Genomic DNA, 25,096 nt, shown 5'->3' with positions numbered 1-25,096 from the left:
GCTTTATGCGTAATGTTTGCTAGCAAGCCTTAGAGAATCAGGTTGGGGATTCCAGTCAGGACATGAATATAGTTGAGTGCGGGTCAAGCGCGTGTTCGATCCAGTGTTAGAGTGTTGTAAGTCTGCGGGTGTAGCCGTAGCACTCACTAGCAGCCAGATAGTGTTAGAGTGTTATAAGTCTGCGGGTGTAGCCGTAGCATTCACTAGCAGTCAGATAGTGTTAGAGTGTTGTAAGTCTGCGGGTGTAGCCGTAGCATTCACTAGCAGTCAGATAGTTATAGAGTGTTGTAAGTCTACGGGTGTACTCGTAGCATTCACTAGGTTGGTAGATAGTGTGAGTGCGTTGTTAGGACGCGAAAGGATTAGTAGTAACCACCAGTTCAGGTCTAGTAGTGAGGATATGAAAATCCATGGATTGGATTTCGGAATTATCTGGATGGATTATATCTAGATAAGCCAATGATAGGATTGGATTTCGGAATTATCTGGATGGATTATATCTGGATTTCGGAATTATCTGGATGGATTTCAGATAATTAGTGATTGAACTGAGACCAGGAGGTCTCATTAGATTTTGGAGAGTAGCCATGTGGTAGCATATTGCTTCATGCAATTCAGTATTTCAGGCAACTAGTGTTTCAGGCAGTTTAGTATTTTCAGGCAGATCAGTATTTCAGACTGTTTTGGGTCTCCGATGGTTATGGTATTTTGGATTTTCATGTATGATTCGGGTCACAGATATCTTCGTTTATGTGAAGTCATTCACAGCGGGATTATCTGAGTTTCGGCCAAGTATAAGCGAATCACATGGATAAGAGGATCTGTGATTTTGTTTTTCTAGTAAGAGCCTTGAGTTATTAGGAGATGAGAAGGCAACTGAGAGACAAGTGGACTGTATTCATAAATCATGATTAGGTAAGAGTGGTATGTTGGGGATTCAGACCATCTCAAGACAGCAGATTGCAGATTAAGTAGATGTGATCTTGTTGCGAGGCATTAGTTCACCTGCAGATTTTAGGGCTTCACGAAGATTGATCACAGCTACCCTGAGAAGGCTAGGGTGTGCCTAGGATGTTGAACATGATACTTGAGTAGTTGGGCACGTAAGGAATGGTAAGGAATGATTTCAAGGACAAAATCTAATTTAAGTGGGGGAGAGTTGTAACACCCCGATTATTTTATAATAAATAGACAAGGTTAAATAAACGAAATAAATAAATGAACCCCGGGATGAGAAATATATTTTATATTATTTTGTTCGAGCCCTAAATCCATAGTAATTAATGGATGTTAGTTGTGGGAGTTAATTGTAGTAGATTTTGGAATGTTGGGGGTTTAGTGTAAATTTTGGAGCCACTTTGTAAAGTTTTCCTATGGCAAGGGCTAAAGTGTAAGTTTTGGAGTTAAATTGAAAACAAAATGGTGAGGAGGGGCTGAAGTTGGATTTTTGGATTGGAGTTTGGATGGACACGGGTTTAGACCCGGTACCACCCTTCCCTCTCGTCACCCTCTTGAGCAGTGACCGTATTTAAGCGATTAAAACCCGATTAAAACCCTAACCCTAAATGATACTCTCTAGACGCCAACCTGATGTCGTGTTAATTAAGATGGCATGTGCGGAATAAGAACGATCTAGTGAATCAACATGTAAAAATCAAGAACACAAGAAGTAAATAATTTTTTAAGCTCTCATTAGTTTCATAGAAAGAGTACAAATGGGTCTTGCAATATTTCTCTCTCTAAACTAATGCTCTCATAAGTGTTCCTTACATAAAATGAGTGTCACTCACTTCCTTATAAAGAAAAGGCAACCCATTACACATACAAGTGGGTTAGCCCAAGACTCCACATCCAAGCATAACTTTGCACCCTAACACAACCTCTAAGCACCGGTCGCCATTTCCGTTCCCCTTCTTCAACTTGCAGCGTCGCCACCACCCTCTCCGTTTGCTGTTCCGACCAGAAGGGGCCCGTTGTCGTTGCTCCTTCGCCGCAGAACGCCACAATAGCCTCATTATCGGAGACGCCATGTGCATCGGAGGTTTGTTGAGACCGAGGAATACCAGGGACATCGTCACAGCGTGATTCATGAACAGCTGGGAGCTCTCGATTGGACCATCGCCTTCCATCTACACTTTCTTCTTTGTTCCTCGGTGGCCGACGTCGTATACGTCACTAGGATCGAAGGTGCACTTTCGCCTTCGTTTCTAGGCTCCGGTCGTTGCTTTCCGCAGTTGAGTTGAGGAATTTTGGTCTTTAGATCGGGTTTGCTAATAGGTGTAGGTGCTAGCTCGGCTGGGAAACAAAAGGAACGCCACCACCACCGTGAGGTGGTGGCTGTCATCACTAAACACCACTAGGTGGGTGATGGAGGGTATTCTGCATTTTGGAGTGTGTATTTTGTGTGTCTGGAACACCAAGGAAGTCACCATTACTGCCACGGGCCACCACCGGCCACCACTAGGGTGGCTGTGTGTGTGTGTAACTTTGGATTAAAGCTTTGTAACTGTAATTATCAATGAATAAAAAAATAGTAGCCACCACCTTACCGTGAGCCGCCATTGACCACCACCACCCGAGGTGGTAGTGGGTGATGCCCCACAAACAAACCCTAATAGACCTAGCCAAAACCCTAATGGGCTTAGAGATTGGTTTTGGGCCTATTGGGCCATGTTTGGGTGGAAAACCCTAATTATGAGTATTGGGCCTTAGACTTATTGGGCCCACTTGTTGGCTATTACGGTTGGATTGTGAATTAAGCCCAAATTATTCCATGCCATTTATCTAGTAGAGTAAAGGAATTAATGGATCAAGTCCTTAATGGGCTAATTGAGAAAATCCTAATATTTGAGAATTTATCAGGACACACAAGAATTATTTAATAAGTGAAGTATTAAATAATAATCATTGGCAGAAATTAATCTAAGCAATAATGGACTTCGTGGATTAAGTCCTTAGTGGGTTAAGCCCCTAATGGGTTAAGTGAGAAACACTTAACCCTAATCGTTATTTTATGAGAAACCCTAATTTCACTTGGGTATATTATTGGGCCATAGTTTGGGCCTAGAGGGTTGTATGATATTGGGCCCTTAGAATGGGACATGTTGGACTTGACTGGATAATTAGGCCTTAAGAGAAGCCCATGTAGAGGTTTGGGCCCAATTTGGAAAATTGGGCCATATGTTGGGCTTTGATCCCTAATTGACTTTGGGCCTATGGATTGGACCTTAGCCTTAGGTAAGCCAAGCTTGGGGTAATGTAGTAATCATCCAAAGTATGTAATTATAGATATGTAGTGGAACCCAATTATTAATTGGGTGTTATTTTGATGTTGACAGATCGGGAATCTATCATCTAGCAGTTGGGGTCAAGTCTGCGAGACTTCAGCAATGTGGGATTGAGTCTACAGGACTTCAGCAGTGTGAGGTGAGTTTCCTTCCAGTAGGAACGGGTCTACGGCCACAATGTCGGCCCGTTTAGTTAGCAGCAGTTCCGGACTACAGTCCGATGCAGTAGTTCAATATGCTTGGTGTCTTTGTGATACAGACATGGTATGAGTTATGTGTTCCGGACTATGGTCTGATGCAGTATGCAGTATATGTGTTCATATTATATTCTATGAATATGTTATGCTATGCTCAGTTAGTTCTGGACCTCAGTCCGATGCAGTAGTTAGAGTGCTTGATGTCTTTGTGATTCAAGCATGTTTTGTGTTATGTGTTCCGGACTCTGGTCCGATGCAGTATGCAGTGTATGTGTTCATGCTAGTTGATATGTTTATGTTATGTTCAGTCAGTTTCCGGACTTCGGTCCGATGCAGGGGACGATGTCCCAGTCAATTCCGGACTTCGATCCGATGCAGTTAACTCCGATCTTCGGTCCGATGCAGGGGATGGGGTCCCAGTTAGTTCCGGACTTCGGTCTGATACAGTTAGTTCCGGACTTCAGTCCGATGAAGGGGATGGGGTCCCAGTCAGTTTCGGACTTCGGTCTGATGCAGTTTCCGAACTTTGGTCTGATGCAGTGGGCAAGGCCCAATATGTGTTTATATGCTATTGTATGGTATGTGGTAGTTTGGTGGAGCTCACTAAGCTTCATGCTTATAGTTTCAGTTTTGGTTTCAGGTACTCAGTTTTCAAAAGACGAGCTCAGGAAGATTGCAATGCACGCACTATTTGTTCAGCCTGTGATGTTTATACTCTGATATACTTGACAGTTGTTATAATATTTTGAGATACATTGCTGATGATTTTTATATGAGGTTTATTGACTATGGTTTTATTATTAAATTAAACGAAAATTTCAGACTATGTTTTTGGTATGTTACACCAACATTATATATGTTGACATTTTCTAAATAACTTGTATTCTCAGGAAATCGTTAAGCATGTGGACATCAGGAACATGTGGAATTTGTTGCATTTTGTTGCTATCATAAACCTTATATTTTTGGGATGTAACTTTTGTAAACAATTACAATGATGTAACTCAGTATTGTTATATTATTGTGCGTATGATGATGATGCTTGCCTTGTTTCAATTATATGCTCTGTGATGATATTTCAAAATGAAGTCATCCAACCCCGGACGTTTCCGCCATTTATCCGGTTCGTGGGTGTGACAGATTGGTATCAGAGCAATGTTTATAGTGAACTGGCATATCTAATCATACAAGATATGCATCTATAAATACATTGGGACTAAACTACTCTGAAAAAAATAATTAAAAATACATACCTATGTGTGCATCATTTCAATAATAATAAGAGTCTTTGGAGGAATTGAACATCGTGGTTAAACCCGGACAGTTATGTAGTTGAATTAGGGATAAATAAAGCCTGATCAGCTATACTTATTCAAAATATGACCACCATGTGTTTGGGAATGATTATGGTGGGCAATGAATCTAGAAACTTACCTCGTATCCAAAAAAATTTAAGGAACCAAACTAAAACAATTATAATACTATAGGAGTATTCTTGCATGTTATCCATTTTTCCCGCATTCATATAGTTATGTGCAGACTCTATGGCTAGATTTCATCACCCCAGAGATTCTTACTTCCCCAACCAGGGGAATGGAGGATGGCTAGAGCTGGAACCCGAGGAAGAGCCGAAGGAAGAACTAGAGGAAGAACTCGAAGAAGGACTAGCGGAACCGTTGGTGGACTCAGAGGAGGAGGAGTCTGATGGTGACGATGCATATGAATCGAACGCACAATCCGAAGTCATTAATCCGCCATACATGGCCAGGGTGCCCTGCACAGAATGGGTCCCAATGGCCCTACGCCCTCATGGGCATATAAGATCTAGAGGTGGAGTCGCCAGCAGGGGGTGCATCCCCCATTCGGCATGAACCAAGACTATTATGACCTGAGTCACGGAGGACCTGCGGATCAATCCTTGCCAGTGATGGTTAGGAGGACACGTGGTATAGATGAGTAGGCACAGGCAACCGCCGGCCAGAAGGTGGCAATGAGAGCTGCAGTTGAGCGCGCAAAGAAAATGACTCATGAGGTGGTTAGGGACTATCAGGCGAGACAGGCAGCGTTGGAGGCTTGACTACGAGCCACCGAGCATCATATGGTCAGGCTTCAGGGTGCATCTACCTCATCATCAGAACCACCATACACTTCCCGTTGCGATAAGGATCAGCTCCACCCCTCACCACTATTGTTATTGTTCTCTTTTATGTACTATTGTATGCAGAACCGGCTTTATGATTAAGTGACTACAATACTGATAAAGCCATTATGCTGTCGAATTATATATGTCTCTATGTTCTGTACACCTTCCAAGGTGATTTTTCAAGCATTGTAAATAGTTCTATGTTTTATTTGTGACATTGTTATATGTTATGTGTTTTCTTTTCCTTGTTTCATGATATTGTATGAATTCACTTATATGCATAATCGAAGCATTGCAACCACTAAATGATGAAGGAACTCGAAGTCGCGAACTACTATGTACTCACCATCTTTCTGTTCTATGACATAAGATGCCTCAAAGACCAAATCGCAGAAACAACACGACACCACCACCATCGCCTCCGCCCGGAGGTAGACCGTGCTGCATTCCAGGCAGCAGTATCGGCTGCGGTCACCGTAGCATTGACACATATTCATAACGGAAACAATGGTGGCGGTAATGGATAAGGAACTAGAAGCTCGAGCCAAGGAATGAACCAAGGTCCTACAAAAGTCTGCACCTACAAAGACTTTTCAAATGCCAAACCACAAACATTCAATGGAATGGGAGGAGTGACAACTTTGAAGTGGTGGATGGAAAAGATCGAGTCAGTCTTTGAGATCTACAAATGTCCTGAAGAATGCAAGTTGAAATTTTCAGCTTGCACATTTGTCGACCAAGCGCTTTCGTGGTGGAACAGTCATGTGCAGGCTAAGACACTCCCAGTGGCAAATGCCATGCCATGGGAGGAGCTCAAGGAAATGTTGATGGTAGAGTACTGTCCCTATGGGGAGATATAGAAATTGGAGCAGGAGTTATGGAACCTCACCATACAAAATTCAAACATCGGGGCCTACATCTCAAGGTTCAGTGAACTAGCCCTTCTGTGCCCGAGCATGATTACATCAAAAGGGAAGAAGATTGAGCGGTTCATTTGGGTATTAACTTCTCCAATCCAAGGAAATGTGATTGCGGCAAATCTGGAAACTTTAACATGATGCCTTATATAGTTTATACTTCTTTTATTCTTTTTTTCCAACACTATAATACATGTCTTTTTTTCTTCTACATCAATTATAAATAAATTTTAAAATTTTAGATGGGCTGGAGACCTAATTTCCATACACTTGGATTATTCTTTTTCTCTATATAAATTATAAATAAATTTTAAATTTTTAGATGGGCCTGAGACCCATTTTTCATATACTTGGATCAGCCCTGTTACATGCACAAAAGAAAATGGGTAAAAACAGGTCAGTGTCGATCAACTCGAATGCTAAAGAAAAGCCTTTGGTGACCAATTTGGAAATATGGACAATTAGATTACTGGATTTTAGCCTTAACCATAAAAGAAATATGTTTTTATTTAATCACTTCAAACCAAAGTTGTAAAGATTTGATCTTTCACTTTGCAATATCATAACCATAAAATAGAATCAGGATCATTAGATTCTAGCAAAAGTATTTTCAAACAAGAAAACTACATCTTTATCTGTAGGTCAGTCATTCAAGCTAACAATGCATAGTGTAAAACATCAAAAATACATCTAGAATACATCATACATCAATATAATAATAAAAAATACAAAAGGATTTTCTAAGATTCATATTCAAATCACTTAGCCAAAATAAAATATTATAAATTTAAAAAATAGGGTTAGGTCATTTTTGGTCATTTAACTTTTGGTTTTTTGCTCATTTCGTCACTTAACTCTTTTTAAGTTTTAAAAGGTCATCAAACTTTTGGCTTTGTGCTCATTTAGTCACTTAACTTTTGGTTTGGTCACATTTGGTCACCTAACTTTAAAAATTGTGCTCATTTAGTCACTAAAATTTTAATTTTTTTTACAAGTTTAGTGACTAAATGAGCATATTTTTAAAAGTTAGGTGACTAAATGAGCACATATCTAAAAGTTAACTGACCAAACCAAAAGTTAAGTGACTAAATGACCTCGAAGTCAAAAGTTTGATGACCTTTTAAAACTTAAAAATAGTTAAGTGACCAAATGAGCACAAAACCAAAAGTTAAGTGACCAAAAATGACCTAAACCCTAAAAAATAATATTAACGATCCTCCAATCTTTCCTCTGATCTTACCCAAAAATGGTATGATCAAAACGATTTACCTAAGTAAGATCGTAGGATTCTACATAACGTAATATTAACATTTTAACAAGTTTCCTTCAAACTTCATTTAACATGACTTTTTTGTTTATTTTACAATATAAGAAAAAGATTAGACATAACACGGTTTGCATTAGCCACAGATATTTCCTCTAAATCGCATTCACTCATTTCATCTTCAAGATAACATTTACATGATCCCCATTTCCAAACCGCGTATATACCACATACAACAAAAAAAAGTCAAAAACAAGGACCATTTTAGGTTAAATTAATAGGAAAGTCCTTTTAGTTGCCAATAACTGAATTTGTATATACTTGAATTATTAACAAAGTCCTTTTAGGTTGCCCTCAAACCTAATAATTAAATAAGATGACTTCTGGAGAGAGAGAGAGAGAGAGAGAGAGAGAGAGAGAGAGAGAGAGAGACCGATTTATTGATTTATTATATGATTAATAAATAACAACAAATGAATTTATTAATATGTTATGAAAATAACATATTAATTAGAAATAATATTATTTAATTAATAATTAATCAGAAATTAATTGGAATTAATTTTGTAATTAATGGGTTAATGAAAAGTATAGGGGTCCAACTATAACTGTTTGTTAAATGCATTTCATGCATTCATTTTCTAGTTTTAGTTCATAAAAGTGCATTGCATTTAGGTTTAAACTCATGCATTTTGCAGATTTTTCGGGATTTTTTATGTTGCAATTCCATTCACACACTTTTATGATATTTCAGGAACTTTTGAAGGTTGGATCTTGATGGAGGAAGTTAAAAAGAGTTGGAGACAAAGTTTCAAAAGTTTTGGAGCATTGAAGAGAGAGAGAGAGAGAGAGAGAGAGAGAGAATGAAGAAATAAAGAATTTGGCTTCACAGGAATTTACACGGGCCGTGTAAATGATACCTTATAGTTTACATGGGCCGTGTAAACGCATATACAAGAGAATTCTACTTTTCTTGTTTACACGGTCGTGTAAATGGCACCCTTTAATTTACATGGGTCGTGTAAACGTCTCGACAGTATTTAAAGTAGTTTTACTCTTATATAATTCAGAGAATCACTTTTTTGAAAGGCAAGTCGTATTTTGGGCAGAGAGAAGGCGATTTTCAGAGGTTTTGGAAGTAGATTAACACTTGGAAACACTTTAATTTCCTTTTTGTAAGTCAATTTGAAGTTTAAACTTGTTTGATTTGTAGTTTAACCTAGACATGTGTGGTTGATTTCATATTCATTTCCGAATCTGAAATCTTAAGTATGTGTTGTTAGGTTGTAACTTGAACATGATTTGTGTTTAACATCTAGTAATCTTTGATTTGATCTTAATCATGTGTTTGGTTTATTCTCTTTTTCACTTGATCAATGAATTAGGGTTTTTATCAATCTAGTTAATCAATTTGTAAAATTCGTATATGTTTTATGATTTGATGTTAGTAACATGCACTTAGTTGATTGTAATTAAATCAAAATGAGTGTAATCAAAGATTAAATGTTCATAATCCCAAGCTTATGAGGAATATTGAATATTGTTGGTAATTGTTGCAAGAACTTAAAGTCATTTAATGATTTGATGAAAGAGCTTATTTGAATTAAATCAATTAAATCAAGTTTTATTTGAAGAACATGTTTCAAATAAAACATTTTTTTGTCAACTTGGATAATTGAGTTTATTAGTATCTAAATTACCAACCTAGATAGAACATAATCATATTCATTTTTGCATCTTTCAACATAATACATGTATAAGAATCAGAATCGGAAATGTATTTCTTTTACTAAATTCTGTTAACAATCTTGTTTATTTATGAAGTTTAAATCTAGTTCAAACACAATCCCCCATTTTAATATTATTTGTATTATGTGTGAAAATATGGCAAGATAAGAAGTCATGTATTCCTGTGGACCGAACCTGCTTACTCTATACTATCTTTAGTATAAGAAATAGCAGTGACTTGACCCTTGTTAATATTATTTTATCCTATTATTTGTTGGTTTGACACACCAAAAAAATTGGTGTCGTTGTTGGGGACACGATGTTACTAATTGTTTATATCAAGATTTTTGTGAGCAGGTAAATCTCTATTAAAATAAAAAAAAATAAAAAAAATAAAAAAGTGCACTCAGAAATGAATACTCATTACATTAAAGACCAACTTTCTGAGCTAGCTCAGTTAGTTATGATGATTGGAAATGACCGAAGTCCGCAACCTAAACCTATTCCATGTGATTTTTGCACTCAAAATGGACATCATTCCAACATGTGTCCATATTTACAAGGGGAATGGGAAGAAGTGCAGGAAAGAGGAAACTACTACTAGTCAAACCAATGGAGCTATGATCAACCTCTACATAGTCAATGGTGGGAAAGCAACCAAGCTTGGGGAAATAACCAATGCCAAAACTCATACCAAGCTTGGGGAAATGACCAATACCAACTACCTCCACAGTTCCAACAACCATATTCTCTACCTCCCCAACAACCTGAAACATCAAGCATGTCCTTGGAAGACATTGTCAAAAGCATTGCCACTACTACCTAGATCTTCTAAGAAACAACCAAAGTTAGCCTCAAAATCTTTGAGCAACAAATTTCACAACTTACTCAATCTATGAGTATATTGGAAACTCGGGGAAAAAAACCATCACAGACGGAGGAGGACCCAAGGCATACCGTTTCTTCCATCACCTTGAACGATGGGAAAAATGTTGATGGCCCAAGATTGCAATTAGAAGATGGGGAAGAGGAGGAAGAAGTAGAAGTGGAAAAAGTTATCGAGTAAGAAGAAGAAGAAGAAGAAGAAGAAGAAGAAGAAGAAGAAGTGGAGAAGGATGTCAAGGAAGCTATAGAGGAGGTGTTGGAGGTTGACAAAAGACAGGTTAAGTCACCTATTACCAATGAGAAACTCCTTTCACTGGTAGACCAACCACAGGAGCTAGAAATGAAAAATATGCCAAAACCCTTAAAGGACATGTATCTCAAGAATGAAGATACCCAACCAATCACCAACCCGACCACCCTATCAAAGAAGGAAGAGTTGATGACCTTACAGGACAAGTACAAAAAAAAGGTTTGGTTCGACGCTTATGGACATTAAGGGTCTAAGTCCAGTTTGGTTCCCACACAAAAAGAAAGTCAAGTATAAGATAAGTGTTCCATTGAAGGAAGTGGCGAGAAGGTTGATGTATTTGAGAGCCCCACATACTTAGATTGATGCATATTTAGGGGTCATGTCGAGCCAACGACTTTAAACAAGGGCGGATAACCGAGAGGCAAACCGGGGGTATTTTTGTCCTTTCATTAAAACTTTTTAGTCTTTGGTAAATTTTAATTTTTTTTTATGTCCCAAATGGTTTTAACTTATTTTTTATGCCTAGAAAGTGAATATCCGGCTCCAGAAATACTTCACGGATAGCTTTGGGAGGATGAAGAGAAGGTTCACACCACAATTGCGAGGCTCCAAGAACGATTCGATAAATCCTTTCCATATCCTTAATCGTTCATATTTTACTTAAAATTCAATGGGTGTGTATTTGTGACTGCTTTGGACCTATTCCCAACCCTGCTACCATCCTCCATCATCCGACTATCAATAGGCCGGCTATACCTATCTCCAAGCATTGAGGACGATGCTATATTTTAAGCTTGGGGAGGGGCATCCATCCATGCATAAATCACGTTGCATGTATGTTGCATGTAGTTTTGTACATATTGCATTATTTTTCTTTTTCATTTTTCTGCATAGAATTTTTTTTTCAAAAGCCAAAAAGATTTTCTTTCTGTTTTTTATTATTCTTTGCATTTTGCATCTAAATTTTTGCATTGCATTCATTTGGTGAAAAAAAAATGATCCAATCCCAAGCAACCAAATCTTCTCAAAACAGTTGAGATGGTAAGTGAGTTGTGTGCCTTGAGATTTAACATGCTCTTTTTATTGAAAATTTGAAAGCAAGTTAATCACACACGAGCACATCTCCCGAAGCTACTTGTGCAAAACAGAAAATGAGAAGATTATCAACACTAGAGCATAACAACAGGTATGAGTCGATTCTTTGGGACATATGACTGGTCTTATGAGTAGTAAGTGCTCAATTGAACTTAAAATGCCAAATTCAAAAGTTCATAAAAAGAATGCAAAATCTCAATGTCCCGAGCCTTCCAGCGCTCTTAAAAGTCCTTTCTAATCATTCTCTTTTGTATACCCTTATTGGGGATATAGCTTTCAACTATACTTACGGGTCTTTGCATGTTAACCTTTAGTCCCTTGAAAAATGTCTTAGAAGTCATCACGGTAATAGAGCCCACAATAGAAAAGTCAAGGACGAAAATATAAAGAAATTGGCCAAATTAATTAATTAATTAATTAATAAGAGTGTTATGTGTTAACTTAGTTATTTGTATATGTGTTACTTAAAAAAAACTATTATTAAGTTAATCTGTAACCTTTAGGATTCGAACAAGTAAACTCTGAGGCGGTGTTTTACACCTAACCGCCTAAAGCTAAATTGTTTGAGACTGATTGAGTTGAAAATTCGTTATATGGGTTCCATATAAAGTCATGAACTTAATAATAGCAAATAAAGCTAATTTGTAGCCTTTGAGGTGCGGGCAAGTAAACCCGAGGGATCTCTTTAAATCTAGCACACTAAGGTCATTTGATTTGGATGTGTTGGTTGGAAGCCCGTTACACGGATTTCAAAGAAAGCCATGAGCTTTATTTGTAAAAAAAAATATAATTAAGAAGTTTGTATATAATTGTGTTTATAGTTCAATTGAGTATTGTGTTTAGGAAAAATACTTGGCTGTTAAAAGATTCCCTTGGACTTGGATTTGAACTTATGACATTGAACTGAATGTTAATTACTTTGACTGGTGTAAGTGGTTTGAAGTTTGTAACCAATCTGGATAAATATTAGGGAATTTTTAGAAAAGATTTTTCAGAAAAAGATTGTTGTTGACCAACAAATAGCTGGAATCGGGCATTGTTATATTTTATGAAAGAAAGATGGTTAAGCATGTTTTGTCACATATAATTTCACGAGAGTAAGACCGTAATTTGTTCCAAGAATTGAGTTGATGATATTGAAAAGGAATAAGTGTTGTGATCTTTGATCCTGTTGAGTTGTATTAGGGAGTGGCCAAAGTCTTATTTCTATTATCATATAATATTTTGAGACTAAAGCCAAGTTGACTCAAGGCATAACAGGTACATTCTCAACTATGGTATAAAACAGGGTAATTGGGTTGGATCTTTTCATGTTTGTTTTGATTTCATGCATTAAGTTTCAAATAGTTTTAACTTTAATTTTCTTTTCTTCTACTCTATTTTATTTTCTCCAGTTTAAATCTTCTTATTCTTTCTTGAGGACAAGAAAGGTTCAAGCTTGGGGAGATTTGTTAGGTGCATTTCATGCATTCATTTTGTAGTTTTATTTCATAAAAGTGCATTGCATTTAGGTTTAAACTCATGCATTTTGCATATTTTTCGGGATTTTTCATGTTGCAATTCCATTCACACACTTTTATGATATTTTAGGGACTTTTGAAGGTTGGATCTTGATGGAGGAAGTTAAAAAGAGTTGGAGACAAAGTTTCAAAAGTTTTGGAGCATTGAAGAGAGAGAGAATGAAGAAATAAAGAATTTGACTTCACAGGAATTTACACGGGCCATGTAAATGATAGCTTATAGTCTACACGGGCCGTGTAAATGCATATACAAGAGCATTCTACTTTTCTTGTTTACACGGTCGTGTAAATGGAACCCTTTAATTTACACGGGTTGTGTAAACATATCGATAGTTTTTAAAGTAGTTTTACTCTCATATAATTCAGAGAATCAGTTTTTTTGAAAGGCAAGTCGTATTTTGGGCAGAGAGAAGGCGATTTTCAGAGGTTTTGGAGGTAGATTAACACTTGGAAACACTTTAATTTCCTTTTTGTAAGTCAATTTGAAGTTTAAACTTGTTTGATTTGTAGTTTAACCTAGACATGTGTGGTTGATTTCATATTCATTTTCGAATCTGAAATCTTAAGTATGTGTTGTTAGGTTGTAACTTGAACTTGATTTGTGTTTAACATCTAGTAATCTTTGATTTGATCTTAATCATGTGTTTGGTTTATTCCCTTTTTCACTTGATCAATGAGTTAGGGTTTTTATCAATCTAGTTAATCAATCTGTAAAATTTGTATATGTTTTATGATTTGATGTTAGTAACATGCACTTAGTTGATTGTAATTAAATCAAAATGAGTGTAATCAAAGATTAAATGTTCATAATCCCAAGCTTATGAGGAATATTGAATATTGTTGGTAATTGTTGCAAGAACTTAAAGTCATTTAATGATTTGATGAAAGAGCTTATTTGAATTAAATCAATTAAATCAAGTTTTATTTGAAGAACATGTTTCAAATAAAACATTTTTTTGTCAACTTGGATAATTGAGTTTATTAGTATCTAAATTACCAACCTAGATAGAACATAATCATATTCATTTTTGCATCTTTCAACATAATACATGTATAAGAATCAGAATCGGAAATGTATTTCTTTTACTAAATTCTGTTAACAATCTTGTTTATTTATGAAGTTTAAATCTAGTTCAAACACAATCCCCCATTTTAATATTATTTGTATTATGTGTGAAAATATGGCAAGATAAGAAGTCATGTATTCCTGTGGACCGAACCTGCTTACTCTATACTATCTTTAGTATAAGAAATAGCAGTGACTTGAGCTTTATTAATATTATTTAATCCTATTATTTGTTGGTTTGACACACCAAACATTGTTCGATAGTTGAACAAGAGGTTCCATAACCTTGAGGTGAACGGTTTCTGGAGGGAATATTCCTTATAGATAATTATGGAGTAAATAATTACCTAATTTAAGATATTAATATAATATTTAAATTAGGGTTATCTAGGTTTTCCAAGTTACATTATATAATGACCCCTTGACCTTGGATTTTCGGTTATCACATTATCTCTAAGGATAGCCGAAATCTCCATATCCCATTTCCTCTCTCTTTAAGTCTCCTTGTTACCAGGATTGTGTGTGAACCATCAAATGAATGAGAATTTTGGTGCTAGCTTCCAAGTGACTACAAGAAGGGTTGTGATTGATTATCTACTAGTATAATCAAAAGGTATGTAACCCTAAACTCTTTTGTTATTTTCGAAATATTAGGGTTCTTGATGTTCAATTGGTTATTGCATTAACTAAACATAGATCCTTTAGGTTGTATGTGAACTTAGGGTTTAAGTTTTTCCGCCAAATATGATTTTTGTAACCTATAAAACCCATCCATTGTTACTTCTAACAAATGCAATAGAAGGGTGGTAGAAGACCGAAGCAAAGGTCAAGGACGAGGACAATGTTGACAACGTTGATGAATAAAAGGTGTGAAGGAAAAAAAAGTAGGGGCATGTATCTTTTGTTTAATTAATTTCCTTTCAAATATAAATTATAGGGTAAATAAATTACAAATTTATATATTTATTGAAACTACAATTACCTAGTTAAAAACTTAAGATTTTGGTCTTCTCACTCATGGCTTGATTTTACAGCCTCCAAAAGCACAAAGGTATCACATGCATGTCATGTCAACTTTTACGCTGTGGTTCTTGAGTTTAAATTTTAAAGAGGGGGAGGAAAGGAAGAGAAAGGGGTAGAACGGAAGAAGATGGAATGAGAAAGAAGAAGGGATAGATGCGTTCTCGAGATGAAGGGGAGGGAAAGAAGTTTTACCATCACATGACGTTTTTACCTGATTTAGGGTTCATCATATGAAGCTTCATCAGAGGGAAGAAGAGGGAGGAAGACAAGGCTAAATCAGTCTTTTGTTGATTTCCTTTTCAGTCCACCCAAAATTGAGCACGAGAACATGCTCCCCCTCCTAATCTCTCCCTTTCTTCCTTCAAAAAAAAACTCAATAACATACTACTGTTAGTAACTATAATTACACAAAAAAAAAAAACTTTAATATGCTTCTTAGCAAGTCAATTGAGACTTTATGACCCTGTAGTGCCAAAAACAACATCGGAGACCTTGTAAACCAAAAACAAAGAGTTTGTAAGGCTACGGTAACATTATCTCTTATGTAACTTTTAACTTGTAAGAATTATATTATGAGTAACCTAACCAAATGTTTAAAGCAATGTTGACTACCATTTTTTTTCTTGGAAAAGTTTGGAGTTATAGTGTTTTTATAGCCGCATCAGAAATAAACTCCTATTATACATCATGAATATCTTTACAAAACTAATATATAATACATTTATCAAAAATAATTGTGTTGTTCGTTGCTTGGTTTGTTTTATGGTTTATTTTTTGGCATGTTTGGTGCCTTCTATAATTTTAAAATTTATTAGATTAATCTTTAATATCTTTTATTATTTTTCTTCTAAATTGTAAGTACAAGATAAAGTTTTGGAGTTATATTGTTTCTATAGCTACGTCACTAATAAACTCATATCTATCATTCTTAAACGTACATCATGAGTATATTTACAAAACTATTATTTCATACATTTATGAAAAAGTTATTAAGTTATTGTGTATTGTTGGTTGGTTGGTTTATTTTTGGCATGTTTGGTGCCTTTTATAATTTTAAAATTTATTAAATTAATTTCTAATTTGTTGTATTATTTTTCTTCCAAGTTGTAAGTACTAGAAGATAAAGTTTTCTTGTAGCTAAGTCAATAATAAACTCTTGTTATCATTCTTAAACTTCAACGTGCATCATGAGCATCGTTACGAAACTATTATATCGTATATTTAATTTGATGTGTTGGTTGCTTGGTTTGTTTTATGGTTTATTTTTTGGTATGATTGGTGCCTTTCATAATTTAAAATTTTTATTAGATTAATCCCTAATTTCTTTTAATTTTTTCTTCAAAGTTGTAAGTACTAGAAGATGAGATTATTTATTTATTTATTTTTGGAAAAAACTTGTAGACCAAATTTGAGGCTTAAAGATCCAAGTTGGAGACCGAATTCGAAGCCCACTCAACGACATAAATGGGTCCTAGTCGGCACCTTACTAAAGACTTTGAAAAATCCATGATGTCCCTACTTTCTTACCAACGGTTTTTATTTTGGCTCATAAAAATTACAATTAGCATGTGTTTCGTTTATAGTTTTTGACCATTTTTTAATTTATTTAATCATACATATAACCTTAAAATTAGGCCATTTCAAAAGTGTTGGTATGTTCATATTGTTATTGCGATAAAGATTAAGATGAAGATGATGTTCTTGAAATAAAGATGAAGATACAATTTGAATGGAAATTGTATGATTTTATTACGAACCAGGAAAAACTAGGGATGGAACACATGTGCATTGTCAAGTTTTTGTAAGGGTTAGAAACACAATTTTTTTTATCTGTTTGCATATCTCGATGTAATTGAATGTTTATGATTGATTCACTTTCCATTTAAAACTTGCTCAAAGATGGAAAATGTTATTAGTGGATTAAGAAGAAGGTGTGGATGACATCTAGTGGTAAATTTAGAATAGAAAAACATGTGGCTCTCTAAATGGATTTAATCAGACCAATTCAAATGAAAATCGGGTTTAACTAGAAAAATAACAAATTCAATATGTATAAAACTAATGGTAAGAGAACCAATCCCAAACCGGTCTTTCATTTTTTTTTTTACTATATCTAACTTAAATTTGGAATTAAGCCGATTTAGATTAGACCTTAACAAGCTAAACTTCATAGCGTGAAAGTATAAAAGATGTAACATTTATTTACAGTGGAAACCTCCTACACTTTCTAAACTCTTCCTACCACCAAATATGATGTCTTATATAGTCTACTAGGCGAATCCCCGCGCGTTGCATGAGATATAAAAAAATATTTTATATTAAAAATAACTAAATCATTGTTATTAACAATTAAATAATAATTAAAAATATAAAAAATGATTTTTAGTATTGTTATTATGTTGAACTATATATTAGGAGATAAGGTTGGAACTTGAAATTGTTTTGCATATACAAAGCTATATTATTAAAATAGAAAAAAAAAAATTAAAAATAAATAAATCGTTATTGTTATCTATTAAATAATAATTTCATATTAAATTAAAACGTTTATATTAAATATTATCATTATGTAGAAAATATGATAATAGAAACATCTTTTTATCTATCTTAAATTTTATCATTCCGTACAACATAGGATAATAGAGACAACTTTTAATCTTAAATAGTAAAAAAAAATGTTTTCTATCATAAATATTACCATAATTATGTAGAACATATGATAATAGTGACGTCTTTTATAAGGTTAAAACTTTATATTGTATTATATACAGGGTCGTAAAACTTAGCTAACACAACCAAATATTCGACATGATACTTAAACTCAGCCTCCAATAAAAGTGAGTTTGCCTAAATAAGCTAGAAGACCCTCGGATCTTTATTAAACTCGATCCAAATCTAAAAGATACGGTTTAAAATTATTTTTAAAATTCTAAAATTTAATTGGTCACTTGTCGACAAAGACAATCTCACCAAAGAATACACTCAACGTCCTACAAAGTTAGATGCAAGGAAGATCTCATGGCCTAGTCCCTTTGAAATATTTCACAACCTTTCATGTTTAAAGAGGAGGAATACATTCTCTTGTTTACTTTCACAATCAATGTGGGATGAAGACATTTTAATTAAACTCATTTCTTTATTGGCCAATAATTTCATTTTGTTAAATAAAATATTATATAATAAAAAAAAACGTTATCCAGAAAATTTATTGTTTAATAGTTCAATTTTTCAGTAATCTCATAAGTTGCTATAAAAATATAAGTTTTTATTGAATAATTTTTTGTTAAATCCTAAAATCATAAATTTAGTTAGGTACTTAATATAGAATTTTGTTTATATATATTTTCATGATTCAAAATGTCATTATAAAATGAATTCATTTATAAAATATAATCGAGTATATATTTTGTGCTTTTGAATCAAAGTGATTTTTCAAACAATTATAATTTTATGTTTAGGTAGATTTTTTTTATATTTATATAACTCTATGTAACTTATAATATTATTATAAAAAATTTGAATAATCATGGGAGTTTCAAATATATGTGGTGAAAGGAAAATGCTTCATTTATTGGTCCAAATTGATCAAACTCGGACCGATTCAGCTTAATATATCAAACTACATAACGTTTTTTGTATTGAAACCCGGTTTGTATATATTTTGTGTTTTTGAATCAAATTTATTTTTCAAACAATTATAATTTTATGTTTAGGTAACTTATTTATAATATTATTAGAAACAATTTGAAAAATCATAGGAGTTTCAAATATATGTGCTGAAAGGAAAATGCTTCCTTTATTGGTCCAAATTGATCAAACTCAGACCGATTCAACTCAATATACCAAACTACATAATGGTTTTTCAACTGAAACTCTGTTTGAACCTAGAAAAATCATGTTCAAAACCATTTTCGGGATTCTAAAACTTAAATGGACAGATGCCAATAAAGACAATTTCACCAAAGAATACCCTCAACATCCTAAAAAGGTATGCATAAGGAAGTTCTCATGGTTTGGTCACTTTGAAACATTTCACAACCTTTCCTATTTATAGAAGAGGAAACATTCTGTTGTTTACTCTCACCATCGATATGAGATGAAGACATTGTAATAAAACACGATTTCTTGTTAATAAAACATTATTCAACTTATTTAGTAAAACATCCTTTCTCTTGTTTACCATTTCTTTATTGTGCAATAGTTCTATTTTTTCATTAGCTCGTAAGTTGCTATCCAAAAAAGACAATTTCACCAAAGAATACCCTCAACATCCTAAAAAGGTATGCATAAGGAAGTTCTCATGGTTTGGTCACTTTGAAACATTTCACAACCTTTCCTATTTATAGAAGAGGAAACATTCTGTTGTTTACTCTCACCATCGATATGAGATGAAGACATTGTAATAAAACACGATTTCTTGTTAATAAAACATTATTCAACTTATTTAGTAAAACATCCTTTCTCTTGTTTACCATTTCTTTATTGTGCAATAGTTCTATTTTTTCATTAGCTCGTAAGTTGCTATCCAAAAAAGTAAGCTTTTATTGAATAACTTTTTGTTTAATTCTAAAATCATAAATTTAGTTAGGTACTTAATATAGAAAGTTTGTTTATATGTATTTTTCAATATTCAAAAGTTCATTATAAAAATAATTCATTAATAAAATATAATATGCGTATATATTTCGTGCTTTTGATCAAATTGAATTTTCAAACAATTATAACTTTATGTTTAGGTAGATGTTTTTTTTTTTTATATTTATATAACATTATGTAACTTTTTTTAAAATATCATTGGAAACAATTTGAAAAATCATGGGAGTTTCAAATGTATGTAGTGAAAGGAAAATGCTTCTTTTATGGTCCAAATAGATCAAACTCGGACCGATTCAACTAAATATACCAAACTGCATATTTTTTTTCTAGTGAAACCCGGTTTGTATATATTTTGTGCTTTTGAATCAAAGTGAATTTTCAAACTGTTATAATTTTAGGTTTAGGTAGATGCTTTTTTATATTTATATAAAATTATGTAACTTATTTATAATATTATTGGAAATAATTTGAAAAATCATGGGAGTTTCAAATGTTTGTTGTGAAAGGAAAATGATTCCTTTATCGGTCCAAATTGATCCAGCACCGGTTTAACTGAATATACTCAACTACATAATTCTTTTTCTAACTGAAACATGGTTTAAACCTAAAAAAATTCGGTTCAAAACCATTTTTAGAATTCTAAAAGTTAACTGGACATTTGTCAATATAGACAATCTTACCAAATAATACCTTCAAAATCCTACAAAGGTAAGCATGAGGAAGTTCTCATTGTTTGGTCCCTTTGAAACATTTCACAATCTTTCCTATTTATAGAAGAAGAAACATTCTCTTGTTTACTCTCACCATCGATGTGGGATGAAGACATTGTAATAAAACACTATTTCTTTTTATTGAACATTATTTAACTTATTTATAATATTATTGTAAAAAAAATTAAAAAGTCATGGAAGTTTCAAATGAATATGGTGAAAGGAAATTAAAAAAGGGGATTTCAAATGCATGAGATTAAGGAAAAAATATTAACTTTTTAAGTATGTATGATATTTTTTATTTTATTTTATTTTATTTTTTTTTTTTTTTTTCAGCACTATAAAATTTAGATGGGCCTGAGACCCACTTTGCCCCTTATAACATATTGGACGTTACATGGACAAAAGAAAATATGGCAAGAATAGGTCATAGCGGATTAGCCAATCAACTCGAATGCTAAAGAAAAGCCTTTGGTTAACTCGAATGCTAAAGAAAAGCCTTTGGTTAATTGGTTACCAATTTGGAAATATGGAAAATTAGATTACTTGATGTTAGCCTTATCCATAAAAGAAATATATTTTTATTTAGTCACTTCAAACCGAGGTCCTAAAGATTAGATCTTTCACTTTGCAATATCGTAATCATAAAATCAAGATCATAAGATTCTATTAAAAATATTTTAAAATATGAAAACAACATTTTCATCCGAGGGTCAGTCATTCAAGCTAAAAATACATAGTTTAAAATATAAAAAATACATCTAAAATACAACATACATCAATATATAATAATAAACAATACAAAAGCGTTTTTTAAGACTCATATTCATTTCACTTAGCCAAAATAAGATATTATAATTTTTAAAAATAATAATAATAACAATCCTACAATCTTACATCCCATCTTACCCAAAAACGGTATGATCATAAACAATTTACCTAAGTAAGATCTTAGGATTCTACATAATTTTAACAAGTTTGCTTCAAACTTCATTTAGCTTATGACTTTTTTTTTTTGTTTATTTTACAATATAAAAAACATTAGACATAACACTGTTGCATTAGCCACGTATATTTCCTCTAAATCACATTCACTCATTTCATCTTCGAGATAACATTTACATGATCCCCATTTCCAAACCGCGTATATACAACATACAACAAAAAAAAGTCAAAAACAAAGACCATTTTTGTCAAACATACGTCAAAAATCCTAGGCTTCCATTATAGATTTATAGGCTTCCAAGTTACAACAGCCTCTTCTCATTATGCTACTGGATTACAGCAAATCATATTGCCAAGTCATATTAAATAGCTACCAAATATTTTAACATGATCCAACCACTTCATTAAATATCATCAACCCAACACAATAACCTTTCATACGCCATTAACTCAAGCATCATGAAGCAAAGCTTCTGAAAGCATTCATTCTGTTATGTAAATCACTAACAACATTAGATTCACTATTTAAAACCAACAACTATCCATATCTAAATCATCCCCCATACACCAAAAACAAAAAGGGAAACACAACCAAAAAAAAAAAAACATCACAATAACAAAACCAAATCTAAATCCCAACATATTTCACCTTCTACACTTCCACGCAGAAACCGAAAAAAGTGGCCTATCTTGCCAACACATAACCACACACCCATTCTCTTCTTTAATCCGACACCCATCACAACTATACCCTTGAACCAATCTTCTAGCTTGCAACAAAGCGTAATAACTCAAAGGCACACACCCAAATCCACTCAAATCAAGCCTTTGAACCCATTTATCAAGCTTTTCATGTCTCTCTTTTCTCTCACTCCCTTCACATGCTATAATATTCTTGATCTCTTCTCCAAACAACATCTTTTCAACTTTCAATCTCTCCATTGATGTTCTTGGTAATGTAGACTCCAAACAATCAAACAAAGCCGCATAAAAGTATAAAGATTCTGAAAGGCGTTCCATGAGAGACGATTTGTTGTGATTCGAATCTTGTTCGGCTACAATCATGACTTTAGGTGATAACCCACGTAAACTATTTAAAAACGAGTCGATTTTTGAGCTCGAAAATGGTGAAGATGAAGCCGTGTCTTGACTTGGGCTATACCCGTTTCCCAAATCCTTTTGTGAAATTCCGTTTGTGTCCTTGGTTGTTGGTGTTACTTCCTCGGGTGCTAATAAAGAATGGAGTTGAAGAACCGAGCTAATCGCTAAAGCTTCGCCCGTTTTCACATTTAGTTTCTCGAAATCAAGATTTTCGATTTTGCTCAAAATGGGGTTGAATTGAAATGGGATGTCGAGTTTTTCGGCTTCTTCGATTAAAATACGCGCCATTTGGTCTAGAACTTCTTTTTGTTGGTGGACCCCGGTGATGCGTAGATGTGGTGGGCCCTCAGGGCGTGCGCTCAGGTCACGTAAGAGCGCACGCCACTGAGTGGGCTCGGAGGCGTTAAGATCGATCACGTGAACGATCTTTTCGCCCTCCATAGCTTCGATTATCACTTGGTTAGTGATAACGAATGCTACTTTTAGATAAGGGAAGTATTCGAAGAACATTTTTCGAACCAAAATGTTGTCGGATGCGAATGGGATTTTGGTGGAATGAAGAGCTTTGTAGATTCCTGGCCATGTTTTGAGGATTCGATTCGCGAGTGCTTCTGCGAAATATGAAGCGATTCTTTGCATTGTGTCGCCTTCTGGGGAGGAGAGATGGGAGATTTGGTCGAGAGCGATGTTGGCATGTTCGAAGTTTCCTGAAGCTACGTGTTTTGCACAAGTGAGGAGTAGATGGATTAGGCATAAACCTCGTTCTTCTGATTTGAGTTCTTTGAGCCATGGATATGGCGATCCTGTGAGAGGTGAGATTGACATTGATGGGAAGGTTTGGACGGGTGTTGAAGTCACAGATGATGACCCATCATCTTGAAACATTGGATTTCTATATGAATCTTGTTTTTTGTTTCTCAGAAATTGGATGTTGGGTTCTGTTTGAAACTAGAATTCAATTCTAAGAACAAGTGAAGCTAAATTGGTTTAAGTTACAGATAATGGATGGGGTTTTGGGGGATTAGAACAGAGAAATAACTCGGAAGAAAAAGAAGAGAGAAAGAGTAGTACCAGGGAGAGTTTTCGTGGAGAAGAACTACCCAAGAAATCGAAAGAACAGGTAATTGCTTGTATCAAATACCCCTTTCAAATCCCATGAAAATTCCCTCAATTCAATCACGGGTTGTCGTGTAAATGACTTTGCGGGAGGAATTAGAAGCTGGAACAATCAAGCGAAGAGCAATTCCTTACTGGGTTTCTGAAATTCATGAAAACCCCAATTCGAATCTCATGAAACCACTCTGAATTGGAAGAATATAAGGGCCTTGAAGTGAGTTTAGGGGTTTCTAGATGGAGAAAGTAAGGACGAACAGTTGGGGGTTGAGTTAAAACCTACAACAACCAAAAGAACAAAAATTCTTTACTGGGTTCTGAAATTCATCAAAAACCCACCTCAAAATCTCGAAGCAATCCCCTCAATTGAACTCAGATAACAACATTAAATAAGAATTTTGGGAGATTTTGTAGAGAGAGAAAGTGAGGAACAGTTGGGATTTCAATGAATTAAAAGCTAGTCAGTCAGGCGGTTTGTTCTTTGGTTCAAAGATGCAGTGTGAATAAAAGAGAGATAGGAGACAAATGGCGTGAGATTTGTTTTTATCTTCACCGATTTTGTGTCGCTTAGTGTTGCAGGAGAATATGTGAATTTTGTGAAGAACAGTGTCCTGTTTTATTTTCACCTAATTTGAATAAAAGAAAAGCACTTTGTCTTTCTCCTCTATTCCAAAAGTGCTTTTTGCCAAAATTTGTCTTCACTTAAGGTGGATAGAGAATCAAGGATACAAGAAGAAACCTCATGCCACCTTAATCTTATAATAATATTAAGAATGAATTACGCCTTTCGTCCATGTGGTTTTCTCAATATGACACTTTTGGTCTAGGTATCACCATTGTTATAAGTTTGGTTCATATTTCAAACTAAATAAGCACATTTAGTCCTTCGAACTAATCATCGATAGTTTCTTACCGTCAATACCCCTCATGTGCATGGCACATGAGGATAATTTGGTCTTTATACCCATTCAACATCTCATTTATTATAAAACTCTCCCTCCTTCCATATTTCTAACTCTAACTCTAACTCTAACTCTGGTGTAGCTTGCCTCTAGGACAAGTAAGAGGAATGAAACGTGAACCTTGCTTCAGTGCGTGTGTTAGATGTGCGTGAGTGCACAATCATTAAGAGAATGTAGTATAAACATTGAGTATTATTTTATGTCAAACACGCGACGCGTACATGAGGATTGCACGACATGTTGCAAGATCAACATTTTGATCGGGAGAAGGAGGGTGTTATGTGTACTATTAGT

General features: G+C 34.4%; 1 protein-coding gene across 1 annotated transcript; it reads right to left on the bottom strand.

Moving 5' to 3' along the window:
• Positions 1-22,143: 22,143 nt before the first annotated feature.
• Positions 22,144-24,447, bottom strand: SCL3 (scarecrow-like 3). The gene has a single exon (XM_078979402.1). It carries the CDS (start codon positions 23,610-23,612, stop codon positions 22,272-22,274), a length of 1,341 nt encoding a protein of 446 aa, XP_078835528.1. The 5' UTR covers positions 23,613-24,447; the 3' UTR covers positions 22,144-22,271.
• Between the last annotated feature and the right edge of the window lie 649 nt (positions 24,448-25,096).

The sequence above is a fragment of the Lactuca saligna genome, chromosome 2 (genome assembly GCF_052625555.1).
Source record: "Lactuca saligna cultivar CGN05327 chromosome 2, ASM5262555v1, whole genome shotgun sequence".
In the NCBI taxonomy this organism is placed as follows: domain Eukaryota; kingdom Viridiplantae; phylum Streptophyta; class Magnoliopsida; order Asterales; family Asteraceae; genus Lactuca; species Lactuca saligna.
The sequence above is the reverse complement of the archived record's forward strand: the minus strand, read 5'-3'. Positions and strand labels throughout refer to the sequence as shown.